This window comes from Vipera ursinii (assembly GCF_947247035.1).
Source record: "Vipera ursinii genome assembly, chromosome: 2".
Classification (NCBI taxonomy): Eukaryota; Metazoa; Chordata; class Lepidosauria; order Squamata; family Viperidae; genus Vipera; species Vipera ursinii.
This window is the reverse complement of record NC_139513.1, coordinates 267,210,608-267,236,213: the sequence shown is the minus strand read 5'-3', so window position 1 is coordinate 267,236,213 and position 25,606 is coordinate 267,210,608. Positions and strand designations below refer to the sequence as shown.

General features: G+C 36.7%; 1 protein-coding gene across 5 annotated transcripts in view; it reads left to right on the top strand.

The window, feature by feature from the left end:
* KIF2A (kinesin family member 2A) overlaps nt 1–25,606 on the top strand; it is a 62,752-nt gene that overhangs the window by 3,041 nt on the left and 34,105 nt on the right. For 4 of the 5 annotated variants that reach the window (XM_083352900.1, XM_083352898.1, XM_083352902.1 and 1 more), the window contains exons 2-6: nt 13,491–13,585; nt 15,450–15,566; nt 20,244–20,298; nt 22,836–22,958; nt 23,991–24,091. In XM_083352900.1, coding sequence (XP_083209026.1) covers nt 13,491–13,585; nt 15,450–15,566; nt 20,244–20,298; nt 22,836–22,958; nt 23,991–24,091 — 491 coding nt within the window. The remainder of the gene's footprint in view (nt 1–13,490; nt 13,586–15,449; nt 15,567–20,243; nt 20,299–22,835; nt 22,959–23,990; nt 24,092–25,606) is intronic. The other variant, XM_083352899.1, reaches the window with a different exon arrangement.

The window sequence follows — 25,606 nt, the reverse complement described above, 5'->3', positions numbered from 1 at the left end:
ATTTGTATAAGAAATTGATGTTTAAACCAAGGAAAATGCTTGAAGGTGCTTACCAAATAAGATCTTAAGTTTTGTACCACACACTTGATAGGTCAGTGCCACATGAACGTGCCATCCATCAAATAAAAAAGGATGAGATTCTGAGAAAGCATCTAAATATAATACTTACATTTAGAATTCAGGTAATTTAAGTTTATTTATAGCAAAGAACTGACAGGCAGAGAAAAAGATTAAATTAAATACTCATTTCCACTCCTTATTCTCTGATTTTGATCCTTTTCTTGAAGTAGTTTTTCCTATTTAAAAGGAATTATGGAAACAGCTCTCATCTACAATAGGAGGATAGGAGAGAATGCCACTATAGCTTTTGCACAGAATATCTGACTGGATAGTCTTTTGGCCTAATCTTTTTCCATTTTTTAAAATATTCTAGTAGGTCTATATACAGTGCTACTGTTATTCTACTGAATACTGTATCATTGCTCCTCGAGTGAAGAGCCAATGCAGAGACATGAGTTCAGGACCAAAATTATGGCTTTGCATCTCTACTGACATTTGGGTTTAAGCTGTGTTAATTTCAGTAGAAGTTGTAGATGTACATAGATTCAAAATTATGTTGAAATGAATCCTATTAAAACTCTCAAAATTGTATGCATTTCTTTATAAAATTTTAAGTAATAGGGCTGCAAAGATCATTGAGGAGTGCTTTGTAGGAACAATTTCACTGAATTTTAGCAAAGCCATGTGTTTGCTGATTCATTGCAGTACCAAAACCAATTGAATTGCTTCTGTGGATGTACATATGAACTGGGAAGGCCCTCAAAGCAGTCAGGGATTATGACTCAGTTACACTTCATTTGCACTTAGTTGGAGAAACATATTTATACTCTCAAAATGTTAGTTTCAAATATACTCATATATTTTTCACCCAAATTTTGAATGCAAGCTGTATTGCAAAAATGGAAGAAATATGCATTCTAAAGAATAATGGTATTTCATTACACATTTTAGTCAGAGAAGTAAAAGTTAGATTAACTAAGATGTGAACCAAATAAGAATTCTCAGTTGTCTTTAATGGATAGAAATCTCTTTAAGCATTGTATTTCTACTGGTAAATAAAAACTACCTTCTTTGCGTGTGTTTTTTTCCTGAGTGCATGTTTCCCATTTCTTCATCTAGTTCCTTTCATTTGAAAGATTAATCTTTTGATATTTAGTAAATTATTTAGTCCATGATTTGTATCTCTGAGGTCAAATGTAATGTACCTGTCAATACAAAATGGCAGAAAAGTTTATTAAGCTCTCTTAGAATTGGAAGGAGGACCGTACCGGGCCACAGCATTGCCACCAACCAGTCTGCACAAACAAGCAAAGCCTGGTCCCTGGTATCCAAATGGTTGGGGACCTCTGATGTAGGCCAGTCATAATCTGTCATCCTGTAACATCAATTGATTGTCCTGCGTCTGGAATGAGAGAAAATAGGTCTTGACTTTCTTTGTGGCATGATTTTGTGTATTTGAAAACTGATTTTTTTTGTGTGGCTAACTAAACCAAGATCTTTCTATATCTTATAGGACTTATTTTCAGCTTCCTTATTCAACATCATCCTTGCTCTTTCTCTAATAGTATTCTGAACCCTTAAAACATAGCGTCCATAATTGGATAGATCATCCTAGAATCCTAATGTCCAGAATTCATGAGTGTTTCTAGTTCTCTTACCAGTATTAGTACGATGGTTCTCAGCTCTTCCAGCTCCCTTTCATGGATCATTTGCCCTAGAAAAAGTGCTGCCTTTTAAGAGTTACTTCGATTTGCTGGATTGTTCAGCTACAGTTATAGGAAAATCCAAAATAATAAAACCTGATTTTCCTGTCTAGGTGCCTCTACTGAATAATTGCTAAAATAACAGAGCCTATGAAATAATATAACCAGATGTAGGTATAGGTATAAATGATGGCCAGTCAAATTTTCATCCATTAAGATGAAAATTAATTAGAAAATGCTCTAAACTAGAATATGTTACTGAAGGAAAAAGTTGAAGTCAGAGAAGCAAAGCACACTATTATTTCTCAAATTACTGGCAGATTTTCAACATACTTTATTTCCTCAAAATTTAGATTGCTTTCCACAGGTTCCTCTTTGCCAGTCTCTGATGATTCCTGTGCTCCATTGCTTGCTATGGATTTTCATTTGGGATTGGATCAGCTTTGTCTTTGGACCATCAGGTATATTTCAAAAGAGCTCCTCTTATTATCCGACAGTGACATTTTGGAGAATAGAAGCAATTTGTTATTTAATTTTCTTCTGTGATTTAGGGACTCTCCAGATCCCTAGCATTCTCTCTTCCTTTATTCCCACAGAGCATGTGTTAAGGTTTTCGGCAAGTAAAAAGTTCAGAAATAATAAATCCTCCCAGCAAATGCAGTATAAAATTGCAAAGCCTGACTGCAATGTATGGTATTCTTGTTTCAGGTTTGTGACATTTGAACTATTTTTACAAATTATCATGCCCTAGATCACGGGTGTCAAACTCGCTGTGTCATGTGACGTGTTGCTACGTATTGTGACTTTTTTCACATTGCCGAAGCTGGGGTGGTCGCTGCCTCTGCATGATGCGACCGGCCCAGAGGCCAGCAGTTTGACACCCCTGCCCTAGACTCATTTCAATATTTAGCTTAGAAACAATGGTGAGCATTCTGTTTAAACATTAATGCCTAAAGATAGGTTTGATCTTTAAGCATCTTTTCACAGGCACTATTGCAACAGATTTAGCATTCATTTTTGAAAATGTTCTTTGGGGAATATTTCATTATTACTATAAAAGTCTTATGCTTGCCAAAAGGAAAAAAATACCATATTTCTTCATAAAGATGTGACCAGAATAATAAGTCTAGGCTTGGAATTAAATGTAGAAAGAATTGACCATATTGTAAGGAGATATTCCTTAGATAAAAGCATCTGGATGTGTTAAAGTATCATTAGAAACCTCATTATTGGATGAAAACTGAAATAGACTTGCTAGGTATCAAGAGTCATATTTTTCTCAGAAATGTTTTAGTGATTACCATACTTATTTTAATCAAAGCCATATACTTTACAGCTTTCTGTGACCTGTAAAATTGTTGTTCAAATGCAAACACACTAAGTATTGGTAGAAACTTAAGATCTTTTCCAAGTCACATAGTATAAGTCATTTAGCAGAATTCTTTGCTCGGTGTAAGAATCGGCCAAATCATCCTCTTACAAGTAAGCTATCCAGCCTTCACCTGAAAATTTCCAGTGAAGGTGAGTCAGTCAAGCTTTCTGAGCTGATAGTTGCAGTATTTAACAGTTACTGCCATTGAGAAATTCCTCTTAGTATTTACCTTGAATTCTTTTAATTTCAATTTCTTGATTCTAGACCTGCACTCACTTTCAGTAGAGAGGCAGTTCTTCATCTTGTTCAGGGGTGTCAAACTCGCAACATCATGTGACGTGTCACGATTTATCCTGATTTTTTTGCCATTGCCGGCAATGGGGTGAGTGCGATTTTGCTATGATGCATCCAGTCTGCGGGCCGGCAGTTTGACACCCCTGATCTTGTTTTTTGTGACAGCCTTTTAGATATTTGTGGATAGCTACTGTATCCTTTCTTAGTCTTCTCTTTGGCAGGTTAGGTATGTTTAGTCAACCAACACCGTTCTTACAAACATTTCCAGCTTTTCTGTGTCCATTTATATATTTAAAATTTTGCAAAAACTTGTTTAGAAAAAGACTCAAAGGTAAATTAAAATATTCAGTTAAAATACTTTTTAATGTGTACTACTATAGTCTTCACTTTTTAATACGTCTTATTTTAATCAATTCTTCAAGCATAGTCTAAGACAGGGCTTTTCAACCTTTTCACCCATTGTACCACTTTTAGGATATGGCAACATCCGAGTACCACGAGTCGCCTAGCAAGGTATCAAAAACTGGATGACCCCCCCATAAGGAAAAAAAGTGATGAAGTACAGGTAGCCCTCGACTTACAACAGTTCGCTTAGTGACTGAAGTTACAATGGCACTGAAAAAAGTGCCCCCCAAGCCACAGCCAAGCAAGACACATGCCTGCCTGCCCAGCGGCGCTCTTCCACCTGTCCGAGGTTTTCATTGTTGTGAGCATTTCTGTTGAGGATTGGCAGTGGGGGTGGGGTGGGGGGGTGTTTGGTTTTTATTCCCCCCCCTCTTGGGTGGTTGCAGCAGGTTTTGGTCACTTCACCTGACCCTGGGACACTGTGACCGTCATAGATATGAATCAGTTGCCGAGCATCTGAATGTAAATCACAAGACCCTGGAGATGCTGCAACATTCCAGCTGATCGGTGCTTCTTCTGCACTCACCAAAAGTGCCAGGATCAGCGCCGAGCTCCAGCTGGAGCCTGGCGCTGATCCTGGCGCTTCCATTGAGTCCTGACAGCCCTGAAGCTTCAGCCATCTCTCGCTCAGGCTTGTGCAGTGCTGCCACCGGTTCAGCTCATTCCCATCCCTCGCTACCACTTTTCTAGGATGGTCGCGTACTACCTGTCAGGTGCCAATGTACCACAGGTGGTACCTGTACCACTGGTTGAAAAGCCCTGGTCTAAGACTCTAAGCATACTAGTCTTACATCTTAAAGTTGCTAAGATTTAGACACATGGGTCTAACCTGTACAAAGTATTGTGGTATTTATTACTTTCTTTGATCTCGATGCAGTGATTTGCTTAATGTGCACCACTAGTACACCAGGGTTTTCTTTTATACATTGTCAACAAGCCATAACTTTCAAATTTAACTCTGCAAATTTAATAAGCAATTTTATTGACATTGCGAGTTTGACACCCCAACTCTAGGTCATTTATAAGGATGGGGAATAGTATTGGCAGTGGAGGGTGTCCTACTTGATATTTTATCCCAGGATGATGTAACTCATTTATGAAGAAAGTATGAACACCATTGTTTAAGTAGTTGTACATTTACTGAAATAGAATACTACTGTTTATAGTTTAAAATCCATTTTCTTAATTTTTATTTGGCACTTTTTGCATAAAATGAAAGAACTAAGCTACTCTGTCTAGTAGTTCTTAATGGATGAACCTATTGAAGCGCTATATTTCTGTTTCATAAGAGAAAAAAGTTGGTTTTTTTCTGTAACATTTTTCTAGGGGTTTGTCACCATTTTTGACCCTTCTAGAACAACTGAATTATTTTTTAGCCTTATGGCTATATTGAGTGGTATACGTCCAATAAAAGATAGTGGTGAAGATATTTATCAGAGGATGTTTTATCTATTTGAATTTATTTATATTTATAGAAAGAAGTATTAACATAAATTATTGTTTTTATTTCATGCAATAATATATTAATGGTGGTATAATAGTATCATAATATATTAATGATATTAACAGAAATAAGGATTGATTGGTCTTGGTTTAATTCTTTTATGCTATATGAATTTAAGCCTCACTTTAGAGCTTGTTTGCTACTGAATATTTTTGATCACAATTCAGTTGTGAGCAGTAACTGGATAGAAAATCGAGGTTACAAAAAATATGGTTGTGTATTCATGGAAAAATGCTTGTGTCTTGGGCTCTAAAGGTTGTCTTATTAATTTATACTGAACCAAAAACATGACCAGACAAGATAGTCTAGATTTGTTTTTTTAAAGTTGAATCTTAGTATGAAATTGGATAAATTTATATCTATTTAATAGGTTGATGTATTTTTCTCTTTTTAAAAGTATGCATTTAAAAGAAATAATTTACGTTAGGGTTTTATGAAATCTTAGTGTTGGATAGTTGGTTTTCTTATTTTTATTTTCTATGGGGGTAGTCTTCCCCCCACCTGTTTTGATCTCTGTTAGGTATTTTAAAAAAAAATTTCATTGTATAACTTTATTTTATATAATAGTAATGCAGTTGTATAGTTGGTACAATGTTTTTTAAAAGTAGTAATAAATGCACAGAGAATTTGCCCTATTATAGAAACTAAGCTCTCTGTGTTTGTGTGTGTGTGTGTGTGTGTGTGTGTGTGTGTGTTTTCCGGTGTTTTTTCTTGCTGAAGTTTTGGGCTATCAAACTTTTGGTTACTTTTTCCCCAGACTTGAGGGTTAGAGACATCTAGTCAATGTTTCCATAATTATTCTGTCTGGCCTGAAAATTGGTTCCTACCTTGCCAACTTCAGCCTTTACAGGGATTATAAAGAAATCCATGGACTAGATTGAGAAGATGAAAAAACTGATCCTATAAGGAAGGTACTGGCAATCTACTTCGTTATTGCTGCCAAGAACACTAAATGGGTCTATCCATGTTGTCATCAGGAATCAAGGTAGACTTGATGGAGTTTTTCCCTTTTCTCACATAGACTTTTGTGAGATAGTCTCAATGAAAAGTTACTTCCTAGTTTGATAATTTCTTAGAAATTCTTCTGCCTACCAAAGAACAACACAAAAGCATGATCATCAACATATTTTAATGAAAATCTGATCTAAAAGAAGTTTGTCTTGGCATCCCTGAGGTGCCTACAAATGGCAGATCTACACTGCGAATGGGACAACTTGCTACAGCCAACTCAGTGTGGCCAACTCGCCATGGCAAAGTTGCCATGGGCAACTCGCTACAGCCAACCCGCCACATCCAATTTGCCATGGGACAACTCGCCATGTCCAACTTGCGGTGGGACAACTCACTGCAGAACAATTTAACTATTCTATTTAATTATTTAAAATAAATTAAAAATTATTTAAATTTGTACCATTTACATTACATTTCATTCTGTTCTTCCTTTTGCATCCTTTCCCATAATTTCTTTGATATTAGTGTAACTTCATCCCTCAACAAGTTGTCCTGTGGTGAGTTGGCCTTGGAGAGTTATCCCATAGTGAGTTGGCCATGGTGAGTTGGCTGTGGTGACTTGGCCATGACAAGTTGGCTATTGTGAGTTGGCCGTGGAAAATTGTCATAGTCCTGATCTATACTGGTGATGTGCTGCTTTTCTGGTTTTGCTTCAATTACCTAGATCAGGGGTGTCAAACTCAATTTCATTGAGGGCCACATCAGCATTGCGGTTGCCCTCGGGGGGCCGGGTGGGTATGGCCAGGGTGGGCATGGCCTACTGGGTGGGTGTGGCTAGAGTGCGTATGGCCTACTGGGTGGGCGTGGCCAGCTTTACAACGTTCGCATCAAGGTTGCCTATGGGGGCCTGGGCAGGAGTGGGACAGATATGAGGGTCTCTGGCAGGAGGAGGGTCTCTGGGCCAGGGCCAAGGCAGTGGGGGCCGTTCCCTCACTGTTTCCAGGATGGCTTCGCGGGCCGCATGAAACCACTTCGCGGGCCAGATCTGGCCCCCGGGCCTTGTGTTTGACATGTCTGACCTAGATGTTTGAGATTCATTTCCATGTAGAAATATTAATTTCTACATTTGTGATCAATTCCATTGAATTCCTCTGTATAAACGATAAATGTATCCAAAGTGATGGAATCTCTTTCAGTTCCTTACACTGTGTGGATTGTTGAGGGCCAAAAATATTGGTGTTCCTCTCCTGTCTAATGTGTCCATTTTTGAAACTGATAATTTTAAACTGAAAAGGCATTGTTGATACTGGGAGAAGAAATTCTCAATTTGTGATAGGGCAGTCGCCATAAACCACCTTGATTTTGAAAGTTCTGGAAGTTATTCTTTTAAACTTTTATTTAATGTCTTTTATGAATAGGGACGCGGTGGCTCAGTGGGTTAGGACGCTGAGCTTGTCGATCAGAAGGTCGGCAGTTTGGCGGGTCGAATCCTGAGTGCCGCGTAACAGAGTGAGCGCCTGTTACTTGTCCCAGCTTCTGCCAACCTAGCAGTTCGAAAGCATGTAAAAATGCAAGTAGAAAAATAGGGACCACTCCGGTGGGAAGGTAACAGCGTTCCTTGCGCCTTTGGCGTCTAGTCATGCCGGCCACATGACCACGGAGATGTCCTCGGACAAGCGCTGGCTCTTTGGCTTTGAAACGGAGATGAGCACCGGCCCCTAGAGTCGGAAACGACTAGCACGCATCTGCTGGGGAACCTTTACCTTTTACCTTTATGAATAGTTATGTTCTTAATATGTATATACTAAAAACTGTAATAAAATAATATTCTATTGCAGCAGAGTTCCCCAACCTTTAGAGCTTTGGGCTTGCCTGCTGTTTGTGCAAGTGGGGATGCGCACACCACCACTTTCCCACTACTTCCGTGGCCTGGTTCCAAATGGCTCAATGCCCAGAAGTAGGCCTTGGCCTGAGGTTTGGGGACCCCTGTATAACAGAGTTCACATAGGATACTTAGCTTTCCTGACAACAGAACATACTACTTAATTCTTATGGCAAAAATGCCAGTTATTCTAAAATAATCAACTTTAAAATTTTATTGGTATTTGTCTTTTCTGTTACATATGCTTATTTGAATTTCAGAATAGGTCACTTCACCCAGTTTTAACGTAGTGTTCTAGCTTCTGTGGTTATGTTAGTGGCATAACTTAAAATTTCTGGCTAGACTTTAGCAACTGAACTAAGTTCATTCACCAAGAGAAAAATATGTTTTGTCTTCAGTAGTTATTTTGAATGAGTGTATCAGAGAAACAAAGAAATAGATTCAAACTGAGGAAATGAGCCTGGCTTCCTTACACTTCTCCAGATAAATCTGTAAACATGTACAAAGGACAGAAAATTCCCCAAAGAAAAACAGCTGTTTATGTGATAAATGGGAAAGCAGAGCTTGATTGTCTGTTTCAGCTTTGTGTATTGGGTCATTTAGAAAATGATTAGGTATGATTGCTTAGTGTCTGAAATAAAAGAAAGTACAAACACTTCCTTTGGAAGAATCATGGTTCTTAATAGTGTTTTCTTGCTAAGTGTAAATCCTATAGAGATAAATATTGAATGTTTGTTAGCCATTCCATGGGGTAAAACAATTTAATTATATTAATGTTCATGAAAAAAAAGTCTGCAGTTGTTAAAATCATCAAAGAACCAATTTTACTGTCTGGCCAAATGTTCCAAATACTGAATGTGTATGTGTATGTTTATGTAAATATATATTTTTACTTTTTTAGTAGTTTTGAAGGAAAAATACTTTTATTTTTAAATATCAGTTTCTTTTATGTACTTTAATAGATTTGTAAATGTTCCTGATTAATTACTGATGGCAAGCAATCCCTATCATTCAAGAAGCAAGCAAGCATGTTTTTTTAAATTGAATGGTGGTGGAAATTATTCTCTCATATTTTTTTCCAAGAATCAGTATTAGGATTGTTTGACAGCTGCAATTTTAAAGCATCCGTGTGATTCAGAAAAAAGATCTGTCTGCTTTAATGAGTTGACTCACTAAATCTGCCATGTCTAAAAATAAAATTTTGGATATTTTAAAGTGGTGTTGTGTTCATTCTTCCATGCATTCTTCCATGCATTCTGTAACTTTTTTTAACGTGTTGAAGCATGTTCAATCTTATTCTCTCTTATACTTAGCACAATATATGAGGAATAGTGTATAAGCTTTATTGGCTTATACACTATTGCAAAAATATTCTTATAGATTTTAATACCAAAAGCCAACGTAAGGACAAGGAAATTATATACTTAGCCAATGTTTAGTTTGCGATTTCAAAGATGCCAGTTCCTGAAGTGCAATTTGTGTTAATGATGAAAAACCTCAAACTGATTCCTTGACAATTTATACAGTATTATTCTCTTTTACTTTATATTGTTAACACAGAGTTGCCCTTGATGTTCAAGCTAATTAGCTAATGGCATGGATTAGCCATTAACAAATATCAGCATACCATATATAACCTCAAGGAATAACTGAAACAATGTGAACTGAAACCATGACCCCAATCACACAAAAATGCTGACAACCACCACCAGCCAAATACATCTTCATTACACACCTCACCCATTTTTTATAAACTCATGCCTAATCTTTAACTTGCCTTACTAATCAACAAAAATCCAATAAGTTATCAAAAATACCTAACATAAATATATAGCCCCATTTTCTATTTAAAATCAAATCCAAATACCTCTCTTTAATAATGAAAATCTAATTCTAATTAAGAATTAAACATTACAAAAAATCAAAATTACTAAGCATTACCAGAGCTAATTCCATATATATATACATACATATATGTATGTATGTATGTATGTATGTATGTATGCATATGACATTTCAAGGCACTGTACAGGTGAAAGGTACCCCCATGGGGTCCCCCATCTCTGGTGTCATTGCAGAGGGAGTCCTGTCCACGTATTGCCCCAAGTTTTGGGTGAGATACGTGGACGACACCTTCGTGATCGTCAAAAGGCAGGACAAGGACAGGCTGATGAGGAAGCTCAATTCCATCTATCCTGATATCCACTTCACTGCGGAAGAAGAGACCAATAGGGCTTTGGTCTTTTTAGATGTGTTGTTTAGACGTCAACCTGATGGCTCGTTACACACATCGGTCTACCGTAAATCCACCCATACGGACAGGATACTTCATTACGAAAGTAAGCACCCCACAACCCATAAGGCCAGCTGTATTAGGACCCTCTTTAGATGTATAGACACGCATTGCAGCACGAATAAGGCAAAAAGGGAAGAAAGATGCGTGTCTACAGAAACAACGGGTATCCACCTAACTTCATTAAACAATACAGCAGGCCAGGTGAACCTACCCGCCATCAATGTGAAAACGCCTTAACATCATAAATAACACTGCCTTATATCCACAGTGTATCCGAGGCTACAGCGCGCATACTAGCCCCTCACAAGGTTGGTGTTGCCCACAGACCTGATCGGACTTTACGAGCTTGTGTCATGCACCCTAAAGATCCACTCCCCAATGAAGAAAAATCCTCGGTTGTGTACAAGATGTCATGCCAGAATTGCAATTGCAATTACATTGGGGAGATGGCAAAACGACTGAGGACTAGAGTGCACAAACACAAGCTCGCTATTAGAAGACAAGAACACCATTCACAGGTGTGGGCACACATGGCTACACATAACCACGTCTTTAAGAGGGACTGAGGCAATTGCCAATGACAACACTAAAGGCGGCCGCTTGTTTAAGGAAGCTTGGTTTTCAAACCACTCCTCTATCAACTGGCACATAGACCTCCCCCCTGCATACCAGGCACTAAGGAATTGGGAAGAGGAACGACGTGCACGATATTGAGGCAAACAGCGCAAGCACTTACAGAGCGCCTCATTGTATCAAAATCAAGATCGCACAAACATACCACCACCCTGCATTGTAGAACACAGGGAAGAAGAGAAACAACTATTTAGAACCTCTGGTATAAGAACATGGGCAATGACTAGAGCTATGGCTATAACACACAGAACTGTCAGCAATTTACTTTTGACAACAGACACCCAGAGACAACTACATCCCCCAAAATTGGATGTGCAACAACTCAAAGGAATACAGCCGGCCTCAACAAACAGACCGGTGACGCGCTCCATGAGCGGAGTGCATACACCAACAGTAGAAACACGATCTCCCCACACCAGCGTTTCCATCCTGATGACGTTGGCAGTTAGCCAATGAAAGCTTGATCTTAACAATAAAAACTGTTTTAGTTTTTCTTATTCCATCCCAGTGTTCGCTTAGTTTGTTAATTTTAATATGCCTGGGTTTCGTATTTTTAATCTTATCAAGGAAGGAAGATAGATAGATAGATAGATAGATAGATAGATAGATAGATAGATAGATAGATAGATAATACATAGATACATAGATACATAGATAGATATGGATATGTATGTATGTACATATATAAAAAAGGAATACATACACACACATACACACATCAGGAGAAATGATATATATTGCAAACCAACCATTACATCCAAAAACAAAACTATCCAATCAAAATGTCTAAACAGCATCAGAGTTTGCAATCTATTATTTAACTATAATCAAATCAATGTTGCTTTTTTCTTCCCAGAAGTCTTTAAATCCCATACATAAAGTACATATTGAATCTCATATTCTAATTTAAATAAGTAATCTACATTGCTCTTTTGTTATCTTATTTGTGTATCTCTGTTGATTTTTAAATAGTATTCCAGCTCCATATATTAAAACATAATATATTTCAAAGCCTTCTTATCAGTAGCTTATAAACAAATTATTTCCTGTAGGAGAGGATAGTTTTGTTAATTTCCATATCTTTAAATAAATTTCATCCAAATTCTTAGTTTTTTAAAAACTTTCAAGAAACAACACTATAATCGTTCTGCTGTATAATACAAGAAATAAAAGCTTACCAAGCTGGAAACACATATTTTTCTTTCTTTTTAAGTGGATTAAAGAGGGACTCATTCAGTGAACTTGCAGTTTTGAAGGCTTTTAAATCTTGAAGTCAAAAGAAAATTAAAACGCAAGGTGATTAAAAAGATGGGACTTGGTTGAATTTTAAAATGGGTACATTAATGGCTCAGTATGATGAAACCCCACAACTCCCAAGTGATCACAAGTGACTGCAAAAATACCAGTTTCTGCTGTTGAGTCACAAAAACACTTCCAATTGACTGGAATACAGAAAGGTGATCTCAAGAACTTTAATTCTGAGAGAATTATTGATAGTCTGGATTCCACATCCAGCTGCTTTTGACTGCAATGTCTCCCACAAATCATGGGTGTCAGTTCATCAGCTCACTGGAAGCATTCTTCCTAGCAGGGCTCATTGATGAACACCAACCAGCAGTCAGAAGACTTGATGAAAACTCTGTAATCTCATACCCCATGGATATTAACCATTATTTCAACTGGGAAACGGTGAGCATCCTAGATTAAGCTAAATCCAAGAATGCTACGGAATTCCTAGAACCTTGGCATTCAGACAGGTCAGCTACCCATAGACACATAGAGATAAGTACTTTATACATTATTCAAAGAGGACCATAAAAAGCTAAGAAGGAAACAAGAAGTCCAGAACCCATGCTCTCTAGCAGCCTACAGCCAGAAAAGCACACAAACTATTCAAACAGAAAACTACCCTAGTCAAGGAACTACAAAGGAGAAAACCACACCCACCAACATTGGCAGGGCAAGCTATTGTATATAAACAAGGTGCAAACCCCACAGTCACTAACACTGAAGATGTTGTCTAGTCAGGTAATGAAATGTCTGTGTGCAAACAGCCCAAGTTCAGAAAAGAACAAGGATTCAAAAGAGAAAATATTTTCAGGGAAAATATATGGAAGGTGGAGTAATTACGAGAGTGGTAGTTATGCTATATAATGATACTTTATTTTCTAATATCTGTTTAGGGAGAAAAAGTCTCCCAGATAGAGCATAATGGCAATTAAAGGTCAGCTTGGTTTCTTCAGTTGGCTGAAGAATGAATCTTTCACAACCTTCTATCGTTTGTCAGAGAAAATAGCCTGGGTATTAAGAACCATTGTATTGCAATATGTTGTGACTCTTTTTAAGGATCATTTGATCATATTTTAAAACTTAATATGCTTTCCTTCCAGGTCGAATACATGAAGCTATGGTAACATCTCTAAATGAGGATAATGAAAGTGTTACTGTAGAATGGATTGAAAATGGTGATACTAAAGGAAAAGAGGTATGTCTTTGTAACCATCTAAATGTTATGAAAAATGAATTTTTTCAAACAAATACAGTATCACTTTGTAGATGTATTAAAGTTATGTAATATGAATTGCATTCCATGAAAACTGTAACAGTATGGTTCAGTGGTATTATGTATGCTTTTTAAAAATCAGTCTCATGGAAGAATTAATTAAAATTTCATCACCAGTTGAATTTGCAAGAAATAGCTTGACCCAATCCTTTTATTTCTGTTGCTAAGCAACTTTGCCTTTACTTGCCAGAAAGTAGCAAAGGACAGGACATTGCAACAGTCATAAATAAGAGTCAGTTGCCAAGTGCCTGAATTTTGATCACCTGTCCATGGAGATGCTGCAGTGGTCATAAGTTTTGAAAATATTCATAAGTCACACTTTTCAGTGCCATTGTAACTTTGAACGGTCACTAAATGAACGGCTGTAAGTTGAAAACCATTTACCACATTAGCATGTTTCTTTTTTGATTATCTGAAATGTTATTTACTTTATTCAAGGAAAAAGACCTGGAACCTGTTGGGAAGAAATATAGTCCCCTGTATTATCAAGATAAATAGTAATTTGTTTGAGTAGAAAGGCACTATATCAACTAAATAAAAAGTAAAATAGAAAAGTTAAGAGTTATATCAGGCAATGTTATATCTCTGATGAGACTATGCTGATCAAGAATGTAAATGGGCCAGCTTTTTCAGAAAATTGGCAATGAGATGGTCTCCCTTAACTCAAATAATACATACAAGAATGAAGGGAGATATATTTGATGATTTAAAAACACTGGTATGGAAGCCTGGTTGGCATAAGAAGAAAGCTAGAATTAGGTTGAAAAACTGGGGCCTTTTGATTTATTACAGTGGACCTTAATTTGTTAGCTAGTAAGCAAAAGGGAGATTTTGAGATAAAGGGAAATTTGATTATTAGATTTAAAATAGTTGGAAAATAGCAAAAATAAGGGATTAATCTGCTTAATATTGAAGATTTAGTTGTACAAGTCTCATGTAAACTAACTATTAGAAAATAGGTTTGAATTATTGACTAGCCCAGAGAATATGATCAAGGTGGTGATGTATTAGGATGGGAAGTAGCAAATGTTTATGGAATAGAATAAGAATATAGTTAAGTAACTAATATGTGTATTTTAGATATTATAATTTTCATGAAATGAGATAAAGGAAATTTGGGTCACCTGAAAGCTAAATACTGCAGATATTAAAGATCAAACTGGAAATATATAATTTAAAAAATTAGGTAAAGTTTAATAACGGGACAATGATTGTTTATCGAGATTTATCAAGATATGTATTAGCAAAAAAAATGCATTACTGCGATAATGAAGTTTATACTAAGTTTTGATACAATTAGAAATTTGTTAGCTTAAATATGAAATAGCAAATGTTAAGGGAAACAGAGAAGAAATATTTGATGTTGTAACCTGAGATACTTACCAAAGATTGTATTATTGAACTATTGTTTAACCCAATTACCACATTACCTTCTAAATACTTATATGCAAAACTGGAAAATCAATAAAATATTTTTTTAAAAAAAGTGTGGCAGAAGACAGCAGTCTAAAATTCAGAATTCAGAAAAAAATTCAGAATTGAATTTTTGCTCAGAATTGAGCAAAAGAGCACTTTTCTATGTCAGTAATGAATGTCAGCAATGCATTTTGCCCTAATTTGTAAGGTTCTGCTGTTTTAGAAAAAATGAAGACCTTTATGCCTTATGATTGAACCAAAATAAAACAAACTTTAATTTTGGTAGTAATATTATATAAGATTTGTTTGTTGAGAAAAGGCAAGTAAATATTTCAATATATTTATTTTAAAATATTTTTTCTTTTAAAAGATTGATTTGGAGAGTATATTTTCGCTTAACCCAGACCTAGCTCCTGAAGAAGATGATCCTAGCCCAGAGACTCCTCCACCTCCCACACCTTCAGCAAAAGTAAATAAAATTGTGAAGGTTGGTAATGTATATAATATTTATTTAGTTGAAGTCACTGTTCTTCATTGTGTCTATTGGTTTATGATGTTTTAGAATTGAAAATTTAACAATGTTCTGATTTTTTAAAAATAAATGTTAAAGACAATGAAATAAGATTTCTTTAACTGGACTTGTCTTCTGGTCTTAAAGTATAAGTTGCCTTTTCCAAAATCAATATTTCTTGTAAAAAATTTTCCACTTGGGTTAAATCATACTTCTTTGTTGTGTTAAGTTCCATCTTTTGAGTATCTTCGAATTTGTGTTCAGTTATCTGTTTTATCTGCTCCTTCTCTCTTGTTATTTCCTGGAATTTTTTTGTTGTAAAGTTAAATTGGAGATGAATTGGTTTATGTTTTCTAAGTTATTTTGGATTTATTTGTGGTTTGAAGTCATTGTTGTTTGAATTAGTTGCAGCATCTCATATGTCTCCTCTTGAAAGTTATTTTCATGTTCGGAGGTTTTTTGCTTCTTGGGAATTTCCCCCCCCCCCAAGAAAGTTAATAAGTAGGATAGAGAAAATCGATGATCTTACCCAGATTCAAACGTACTGTTCACAATCAACTTAAAATAGTGTTTTTCTTGGGCTAGACTCTGAAGTTAGGCTAGCCTTTCTCCTTTTGGTTTCTGGAAGGCTTCTCCTGGACCGATCGGATCGACCGCTGTCTCTGTGGTCTGCGGGACTTCCTTCTTTGCTGCCTCTTCAGGGCGGCTTCTGGCTCATTTAGAGTCCCCTAACAGGAAGAAATTCAGCCAAAGGGCACGGAGCCCCGAAATCCCTTGGCTGCTGCGCTACTGCGCAAGACCGGAAGTCTGAAGTACCTTTTTGTATTTCAGATAATTTTTCTGAAGTTGTATAGCAACAATACATTATTTTATTAAAATTTTCTTTTAGATCATAACATAATGTGAATGTCAGTCATTACAACCAGCTGTTTTCCCACTATAGATTCTTTAGGATTTTTTTATAATTTATTTCATCTTTACAGACCTATCTTACATTCTTGCTCATTTTTAGTATTTTTGTAATATTTCTGGGATAATTCCCTTTTCTGACAGTTGCTGCAACAATCTTCTCCTTCCCTTACCATGTTTTGTAACTTTTTTGGCGGTTGCCATTCTCTTATTTATAATCCAAAACTAAAAGTAAGTCTGTTACAAAGATGAAAGTAAAAGGCAGACTTCTGTCTCTCCCCCACCCTTTAGCCTTCTCTTTGTTCTTAAAACTTTAGTCCAGTCTTTCCATAGTTTTAATAACACAGCCCATCTCATGTTACATTGGTGTCCTTGCTTTATAAATTCCATCAATTATCTTTTCCCTTTGATGTTTTTTTTTTAAAAATCAGCATTCAGAGGAAGATCTGGCCTGTTTATTTAATTAATTCCAAACAGTACTAAAGTACTTTCATCAAAATACTACTCTTTCAAATTTATACAGTCCTGTTTAACTGTCTATAACTTTCTTAAAGAGTCATAATCTTATTAAGCTCTTTGCTGTTGTTTTAATGTTTTCTAAAAGTATTTCCTCTTTGTTTTACTTTATGTAATTTGGAAGAAAGGCTGGCTCTCCGAGAGACTATTTTCTTTGTCCGGCTGTTTTCAAAGACCTCTTTTCAACTGTAAATTGATCATATCCAAAAGTGATTAAGAAAGTGAGGCTTTGGTCAAACTTAATGTCCTTTAGCATTGTATGTGCAAGTGCAGTGTGTATGTAAGTGTGCCATTTCTCCCTCATCCCCCCAACGCTCTACTCATGAGACGACCGTAAGACTTCCATCCCACAATCTCACAAGAAACTGCAATTTGGGATGCAGGTGGGTGATCTCACAGTCAGAAAAAAACCTTTGTTAGCTATGGCTGCTGTTCACTTTGTAGTGCTGTCTTTGCTACTTCAGAGACATCTAGTCCACCATAGAACCTCATCTGGAAGCTCACCAACTATGCTTTATAACAAATTACTAAGTGGAAAAATATGATCAAGCTGTCCGGGATATTTTACGTCAAAAGTTCATCTATATTGAAATCATTCCAGTCTTACAGAAGATAGTAGCAGTACTCTTTATGTAAAAAGTTGAACAACAGGAAGTAACTTTGATATGGATTGTAGTGTCAATGTGTTCATAGCAAATTGTAAGGCTAAATTAAATATTATTAAATAAAAATAACCTTATCAGCTAATGAATTCATTGATATGAAGAGTAGATTTTTCATCTTCTCTTTGGTAGGGAAGAGAGAGAGATATATATTTCCCTGGTCAAGTGCAGGGCAAGAATTAAACTCTCCTATTATTGATTGAATTTTATTTGCTACCCATTTGTAACAACAACTCTGGGCAGCTTCTATAGCATTAAAACATTAAAAGTATAACAAATAAATGTCTCTAAAATAATAATCCTATAATGTTGAACTCCTTTGTGATTGCTATTTACAGGTATAAAATGATAAATACTCATTAATATCTTGTCCTATTTGCATTTAATATAAAATTAATTGAGCTTTCATATTAAATCCGTATTGACCTCTTGTATTGTGCTGGTATTCCAAATACAGCTGCATCATACATACATGAACCCAAAATAATTTGCAAGTTATACAGGTGAAACTCGAAAAATTAGAATATTGTGCAAAAGTTCATTTATTTCAGTAATGCAACTTAAAAGGGGAAACTAATATATGAGATAGACTCATTAAATGCAAAGCAAGATAGTTGAAGCCATGATTTGTCATAATTGTGATGATTATGGCATACAGCTCATGAAAACCCCAAATCCACAATCTCAGAAAATTAGAATATTGTGAAAAGGTGCAATATTCTAGGCTCAAAGTGTCCCACTCTAATCAGCTAATTAAGCCATAACACCTGCAAAGCCTTTAAATGGTCTCTCAGTCTGGTTCAGTAGGAATCACAATCACGGGGAATCACAATCACGGGGAAGACTGCTGACCTGACAGTTGTGCAGAAAACCATCATTGACACCCTCCATAAGGAGGGAAACCCTCAAAAGGTAATTGCAAAAGAAGTTGGATGTTCCCAAAGTGCTGTATCAAAGCACATTAATAGAAAGTTATGTGGAAGGGAAAAGTGTGGAAGAAAAAGGTGCACAAGCAGCAGGGATGACCGCAGCCTGGAGAGGATTGTCAGGAAAAGGCCATTGAAAAGTGTTGGGGACTTTCACAAGGAGTGGACTGAGGCTGGAGTCAGTGCATTGAGAGCCACCACACACAGACGGATCCTGGACATGGGCTTCAAATGTGGTATTCCTCTTGTCAAGCCGCTCCTGAACAACAAACAAAGTCAGAAGCGTCTTACCTGGGCTAAAGAAAAACAGACCTGGTCTGTTGCTCAGTGGTCCAAAGTCCTCTTTTCTGATGAGAGCAACTTTTGCATCTCATTTGGAAACCAAGGACCCAGAGTCTGGAGGAAGAATGGAGAGGCACACACTGCAAGATGCTTGAAGTCCAGTGTGAAGTTTCCACAGTCTATGTTGATTTGGGGAGCCATGTCATCTGCTGGTGTTGGTCCACTGTGCTTCATTAAGTCCAGGGTCAATGCAGCCGTCTACCAGGAGATTTTGGAGCACTTCATGCTTCCTTCCATGGACGAGCTTTATGGGGATGCTGACTTCATTTTCCAGCAGGACCTGGCACCTTCCCACACTGCCAAAAGCACCAAAACCTGGTTCAATGACCGTGGGATTACTGTGCTTGATCGGCCAGCAAACTCACCTGACCTGAACCCCATAGAGAATCTATGGGGCATTGCCAAGAGAAAGATGAGAGACATGAGACCGAACAATGCAGAAGAGCTGAAGGCCGCTATTGAAGCATCCTGGTCTTCCATAACACCTCAGCAGTGCCACAGGCTGATAGCTTCCATGCCACGCCGCATTGAGGCAGTAATTGCTGCAAAAGGAGCCCAAACCAAGTACTGAGTACATATGCATGCTTATACTTTTCAGAGGTCCGATATTGTTCTGTGTACACTCTTTGTTTTATTGATTGTATGTAATATTCTAATTTTCTGAGATTGTGGATTTGGGGTTTTCATGAGCTGTACGCCATAATCATCACAATTATGACAAATCATGGCTTGAACTATCTTGCTTTGCATGTAATGAGTCTATCTCATATATTAGTTTCCCCTTTTAAGTTGCATTACTGAAATAAATGAACTTTTGCACGATACTCTAATTTTTTGAGTTTCACCTGTATATTTTGTCTTTAATTTTTAATAACTTTTACATGGAATTTCACCTCTACAGTCTTCATTATTGTGTTGATAATTTGGTTGTCATCCCCATGTAATTATATGATACATTTGGGATGGGATAGTTTATTTAATTTTCACTTTTCTGAACTGCCCATCTCCCTGAAAGAGATTATAGTTAGGAAATACTTCATTTTTACGTTTACTGACATTCAATCTCGCAATTCTGTTACGCGTTAGGGTTCTTAACAAGTTGTTGAGAATTCTGTTACGCATTTGTCTGAAGCGTAGAGCTTCTTTTGTAGATGGTTATGAGAATACTTTAGGGACTTCCCAAAATTTATAAGTTTTGCTGACTTGCTATTCCTTTTACCTGCTGAAGGGCTGCAAATCTCCCAACAAGTTTGTTTGGATGTGGATAATAAATTACAGAATGTCTGTCCTTTCTCTAGAATCGAAGGACTGTGGCTCCTTCTAAAATTGAAGCTCCTGCTAGAGACAACAGAGGTAAGTTAGTTTGCATATTTTTTTTATTTAATTCCAGGTTAAAAAAATCTATCTGCCTTACTGTTCTGTAAAACTTTGCATGCGAATTTTATTTTCCGTTCCAAGTAATACATTCCAAGTAATACAGATCCCAATATAATTATAGTTAGCTGGTTTTTGGTACCTTCCTGGACAGAGGTCATGGAGTGATAGGCACTATATTGCAGTGATGGTCTGGTTCCAGTTGGTGTAAAGGGGTGAACTTGAGCTGAGACTTCTGGCTTATGGTATTTCAGTGATGTTTTCCCAACTTCTACTTAACATGCACACAAGGATGTTAGAGATTGATTTATTGATATGAGATCAGTTATCAATATGCTGATGTAACCCAATTTTATATTTTCACCCCTAGTCAAACAGATGAGGCAGTCTTGTCCTGATTGTCAGAAGTTTATAGGATCTGGATGCACAGAATAAAGCTAGACAAGATCCCAAATTGAGTGATTTTGGTTTAGGAAACCATCTGACTCCAGAGTGATTCCCTCTTAAGTTCTGGACTTTTCTGAGTAGAAGGCACTACTTAGTCACTCATGCATTGGTTACCTCTTGTTTGGACTGTTGCAATGTATACTACCTGCATTTGAAGACCACTTGGAAACTACAGGTAGTCCTCGACTTATGACTATTTATTTAAAAACTGTTCAAAGTTACAATAGCCTTGAAAAAGATGCTTTATGGCTCGTAAAGCCCTTTTAGCTGCCATAAAACATTATGGCCTCCCCTGCAGTCATGTAAATGGGATTTGGGAGCTTGGCAACCTGTTCGCACTTACAACTGGTTGCCAAGCACTCTGCGATCATGCGATTGCCAATTGTAATTTTCTCTGCAGGTTTCCCCAGAAAATCAATGGAGAAGCCAACAGGGAAGATTGCAGGCTACTGCCACCTGCTAAAAGACTCCCTCTCATTTTGTCAGACAAAGAACTGCTGGCTAAGGGGAACTGATCTCCTCTGGCATGGTGCAGAAACATAGCTCAGATCCTGAAAATCTGATCCTGTAGTGACATGTCTTGCTTAACATCACTTTGCCCAACTATTGAAATTCCTGACTCAATTGTGGGTCCAAGTTGAGCACTACCTGTACAGCTCCCAAAGATGCTTTTTCATGAGGCAACTGGACTTCTTTGTTTTTCTTTGAAGACCTTTCGCTTCTCATGAAGAAGCTTCTTGGATGAGAAGCGAAGCATCTTCAAAGAAAAACAAGAAAGTTCAGTCGCCTCGTGAAAAAGCATCTTTGGGATAACGTATGACCTGGATGACTGAGAATCTCTATAGATGCCTGTGGAGTTAATTTAGAATGCAGTAGTTTGAGTATCTGTGTGTTTGTCATAATTTCCCCGCATAACATCATTACTTAAACAGCCCGAGTTTGCTTCTAGATGTAATTCAAGGTGCTAGATATCATCTTTAAAACCTGTGTCGCTTGGGGACTGCTGTCATTTGGTTATGTCTGCTTTCAAATAAGATAAGGCTCCTTTGGAGCCTCTTCATTTCAGGGACCTTAGAGGGAGGTCTTTTCAATTGATTTCCCCCCTCCCCAATTCAGCCTCTCCAGGCTTACTGGGCTGCAAAACATTAAAACCTGGCTTTTCTAGCAAGCCTTGGGAACAGATGGTCCCTCTTAGGATATTCTCTCTGGCATACAATTGTAAGTTGTTTGTTACTTGCTGATTTTTATGCTTTTTAAAAAAAAATATTTTATACAATAGGAGATAAGCAAGCTGCACAGAAACAGTTATAATTGGAGTAGAATATAAGTTGAGCAATGAATACTTATTTATTTTTAAAAATCTTGAACAGTTTCAGGAGCACAAGTGGTTCAGTGAGGGATGATCTGAAGGTCTGGAATTAAACTTTTATGTAGTACATTTCTGCTTATGATTCTTGCATTTCCCCCCATCTCTACCAGAGGATTAATACTCCTCTGCTTCATTGGCTGATCACCTCCCATTACTGGTATGAATATTTTTATTGGAATAAGGTGTGGGACTTCTGTAATCTGTAATGCTTGAGCTAATATGTAGACAATGGGGCCTAACTGGTTCTTATGGAACATATGAGTAATCTACCATTACATCTTATCTATGACTTTTTAAAGTTATATTGGTGTAATTTGTTTTTGTTGATTGTATTGTCACAAGAGAAGATCCACCAGAATAAGTCTACTGGCCCTGAAACTTAACAGTTCTTATGCAGTTCTGCCAGAGTGACACATGAATTTTACTTCTTACATAAATATTGATAATCATTTGTGAAAGATTAATTCAACTACTGATTTGTTATGTAACCTATTCTTATGTTTTAATTTGTCACCAAGAAGTATGCTGATTTTTCTCAACTATAATTTGCTTCATGTTTAAACAGTATCAGATTTAATAAAGCTGTATAATTATCATTAACAAGTCACTGAATTATGAAACAATTGCACTTATTTCTTTTCCATTTGCCTCATGTTCTTAGTAAATCTTTTTTATAAACACTTTATTTTGATCTTTTCAGTGATTGGTTCTGCACGTGCACGACCTACTCAGCTTCCTGAACAGTCGTCATCTACACAACAGAATGGTAGTGTTTCAGATATATCTCCAGTTCAAGCTGCAAAAAAGGAATTTGGACCCCCTTGTATGTAAACTATGTATCAAGGACTCATTTATTTTAGGCATTACATGTCGACTCTCTTGGGTGGTTATATAATGCTTAAATAGAGATTTAACTATAACATTATTATATCTTGTAATACGTTGTGATTATTTTTCAATAGTCCTGTAAGAATAGACTAAAAATTCTGTTCTAACTAACAAGCTGATTTTAAAATCAGCCAGATCTTATATTAGGACAAACCAAGAGAGTAACATGTATTAGTAAGTGACTGTTTCTGTGTTGTCACTTTTCATTTTCCGTTTCCTGCTGGCCTAGGTAAAACAGGTAGACACGCTACCTTCAAGCTGAACTAGCCCTTTAGGTGAGACCTCTAAGTCAAGTAGTCTTAATAGAAGAGAATTCAAGTAGTCTTCCTTGTGGGAAGTGGGGGGCTCTGCTCTCCTTGTTAAGCAGTCATGCTATCTTCTCTTGTTCCTCCAGGACCAGCAAGAATGATTATGACAAAAACAGTATAAAATAAGTATTGAAACATTTCACTGGAGAGTCCCCTGTTCCTTAGCTAGGCCAACAGATTTGCAAATAAAAATTTATGATGTATTTGTTAACTATTATGTAACATGCCCATGATAAGATAACTGCTTAACATTACAAAATAAGGGAAGAGGGTGGGACTGTTAAAAAAAGCATTGGTTGAAGGATTATTTTCAGCCAGGATTGGTTAAAAAAAAACTCTCTGGCCTATATTAAAGTTCTGTTGCTGAGAGAGCAGCCAGCAGAATTTGCTAATTTGCAGGTGGTGTACAAACTATGGTGCAGCTCAGTAGCAACCAGATTATATTACAGGCTGGCTATGTGAACAATACATTGTCAAGCTCTCTAGCAATTTCTTCATACCATCTCCCGCAACTCAAAATGGTTATTTAGAAGATGGTTATATATTTGGAATTTTTAAACCCATTGATATTGGATTAAATTAACATGGACAGTTCTCAGACTTACTAATTAGAACACTTGAAATACATTGTATGACAAAAGTTGTCTTTCTTTTTTAAGCACGTAGAAAATCAAATTGTGTGAAAGAAGTTGAAAAATTGCAAGAAAAGCGTGAAAAACGAAGATTACAGCAACAGGAAATTAGAGAGAAACGAGCACAGGTTTTAATTTTTTCATTAATAGTACTTCTGTGTACAGTTCATATTTTTCTAACCATTTAAAACAATGCTTTGAATTGAATCCTCTTCAGAATCTTTATTCTGTTCCAAGCAGCTTCCAAATGATTTTCACATCATTTTCCATTCCCCTAATTGGGAGATTAATCTATTTTACAATGCATCTTAATGCAAGAGTCGTACTTACTTTCTTGCCATCCTTCTATGGCTATATTTTATTAGATCAGTTTTGACTACCATAAAACAGTCTGTCCCGCATTCACTCTCATAAGCTTCATTAATTTCTCAGTTTTTATCAGTAATTATGATACTAGTCATACCATTCTTAAATTACTTAATGGTCCTCACCCATCTCTTATCTCCCTTAACAGAATAATGTGGATCTTATTCATTGAGAATATTAAGACATTTTTTCATAAAATTTTCCCATTGATTATAAATTTCTGTAATGATCATTAATTAGAGAATAATATACAACTATCAATCACCCATGGATTGCTAGTTCAATATGCATCTATATCAGGGGACTTCAAACTTGCCCCTTTTCTGACTTGTGGACTTCAATTCCCAGAATTCCTCAGCCAGCGTGCCTGGCTGAGGAATTCTGGGAGTTGAAGTCCACAAGTCATAAAAGGGCCAAGTTTGTAGACCCCTGATCTATATCATCCTAGATTACACCTATTCATAGTAATATGTACAAGCCCTTAATTCTTTCATAATTGTCAGACACAAGCATCCAGAACCATTCACGAACAATCTCAAGCAGAAGTTTCATTATTAGTCAGCCATGATATAAGAATCTCACCAGGCTGAACGCATTCCTTTGGGATTGGTCAGATAAGGCTTTAGCGATTGTGGGGGAGGTCAGGCTTGCAACTTCCTGCAGTGCAAGGACTCTAAGCCAGGCCCTCTCTTAACACCTCCCTCCAGCCTAGCTGGAGGTTCCACCCCGATATTTAAATCTTCCCAGCATGTCTTCTTTGTTCAGATCTATTATAGCCTTCCCCTTTCTGTTAGTTGTACAGAAATTCAACATAGTTGTTTTCTTGCTGTCATTTCACTGTTAAATCATAGTTTTAAACATTTTATTCTTTTTCCATTTACTGTGGTCATCATTGTATGGGTTGATAGTGAAGATAATGACTTTTGTTGTTCACCGTGACTTTTTTTTTATAAAGCTTTTTATTAAAATGAAGAAGGAATAGGAAAGGTCATCAGGCTTAGTCCAATCCAAGCCACATGCACTATTTTCCCTGACCATAATGATGACACCGTTGATCATTCTAATAAAAAATAAATGCTAATAATCTTGCAGTTGTAGCCAAGATGAGCTTTAGCATGCTCCTGTCATTCGATCCAAGCCAGGATCTCAAGATAGTCTGATAAAGAGGGTTATTTGCAGATCACATATTTTTATTGTTGCCCATATCCCATAATGCAGTGAAGTGATTGATTCTTTGGGAGTTGAATTCAAAACTTCCTTGTCTGGTTTTTGGAAAG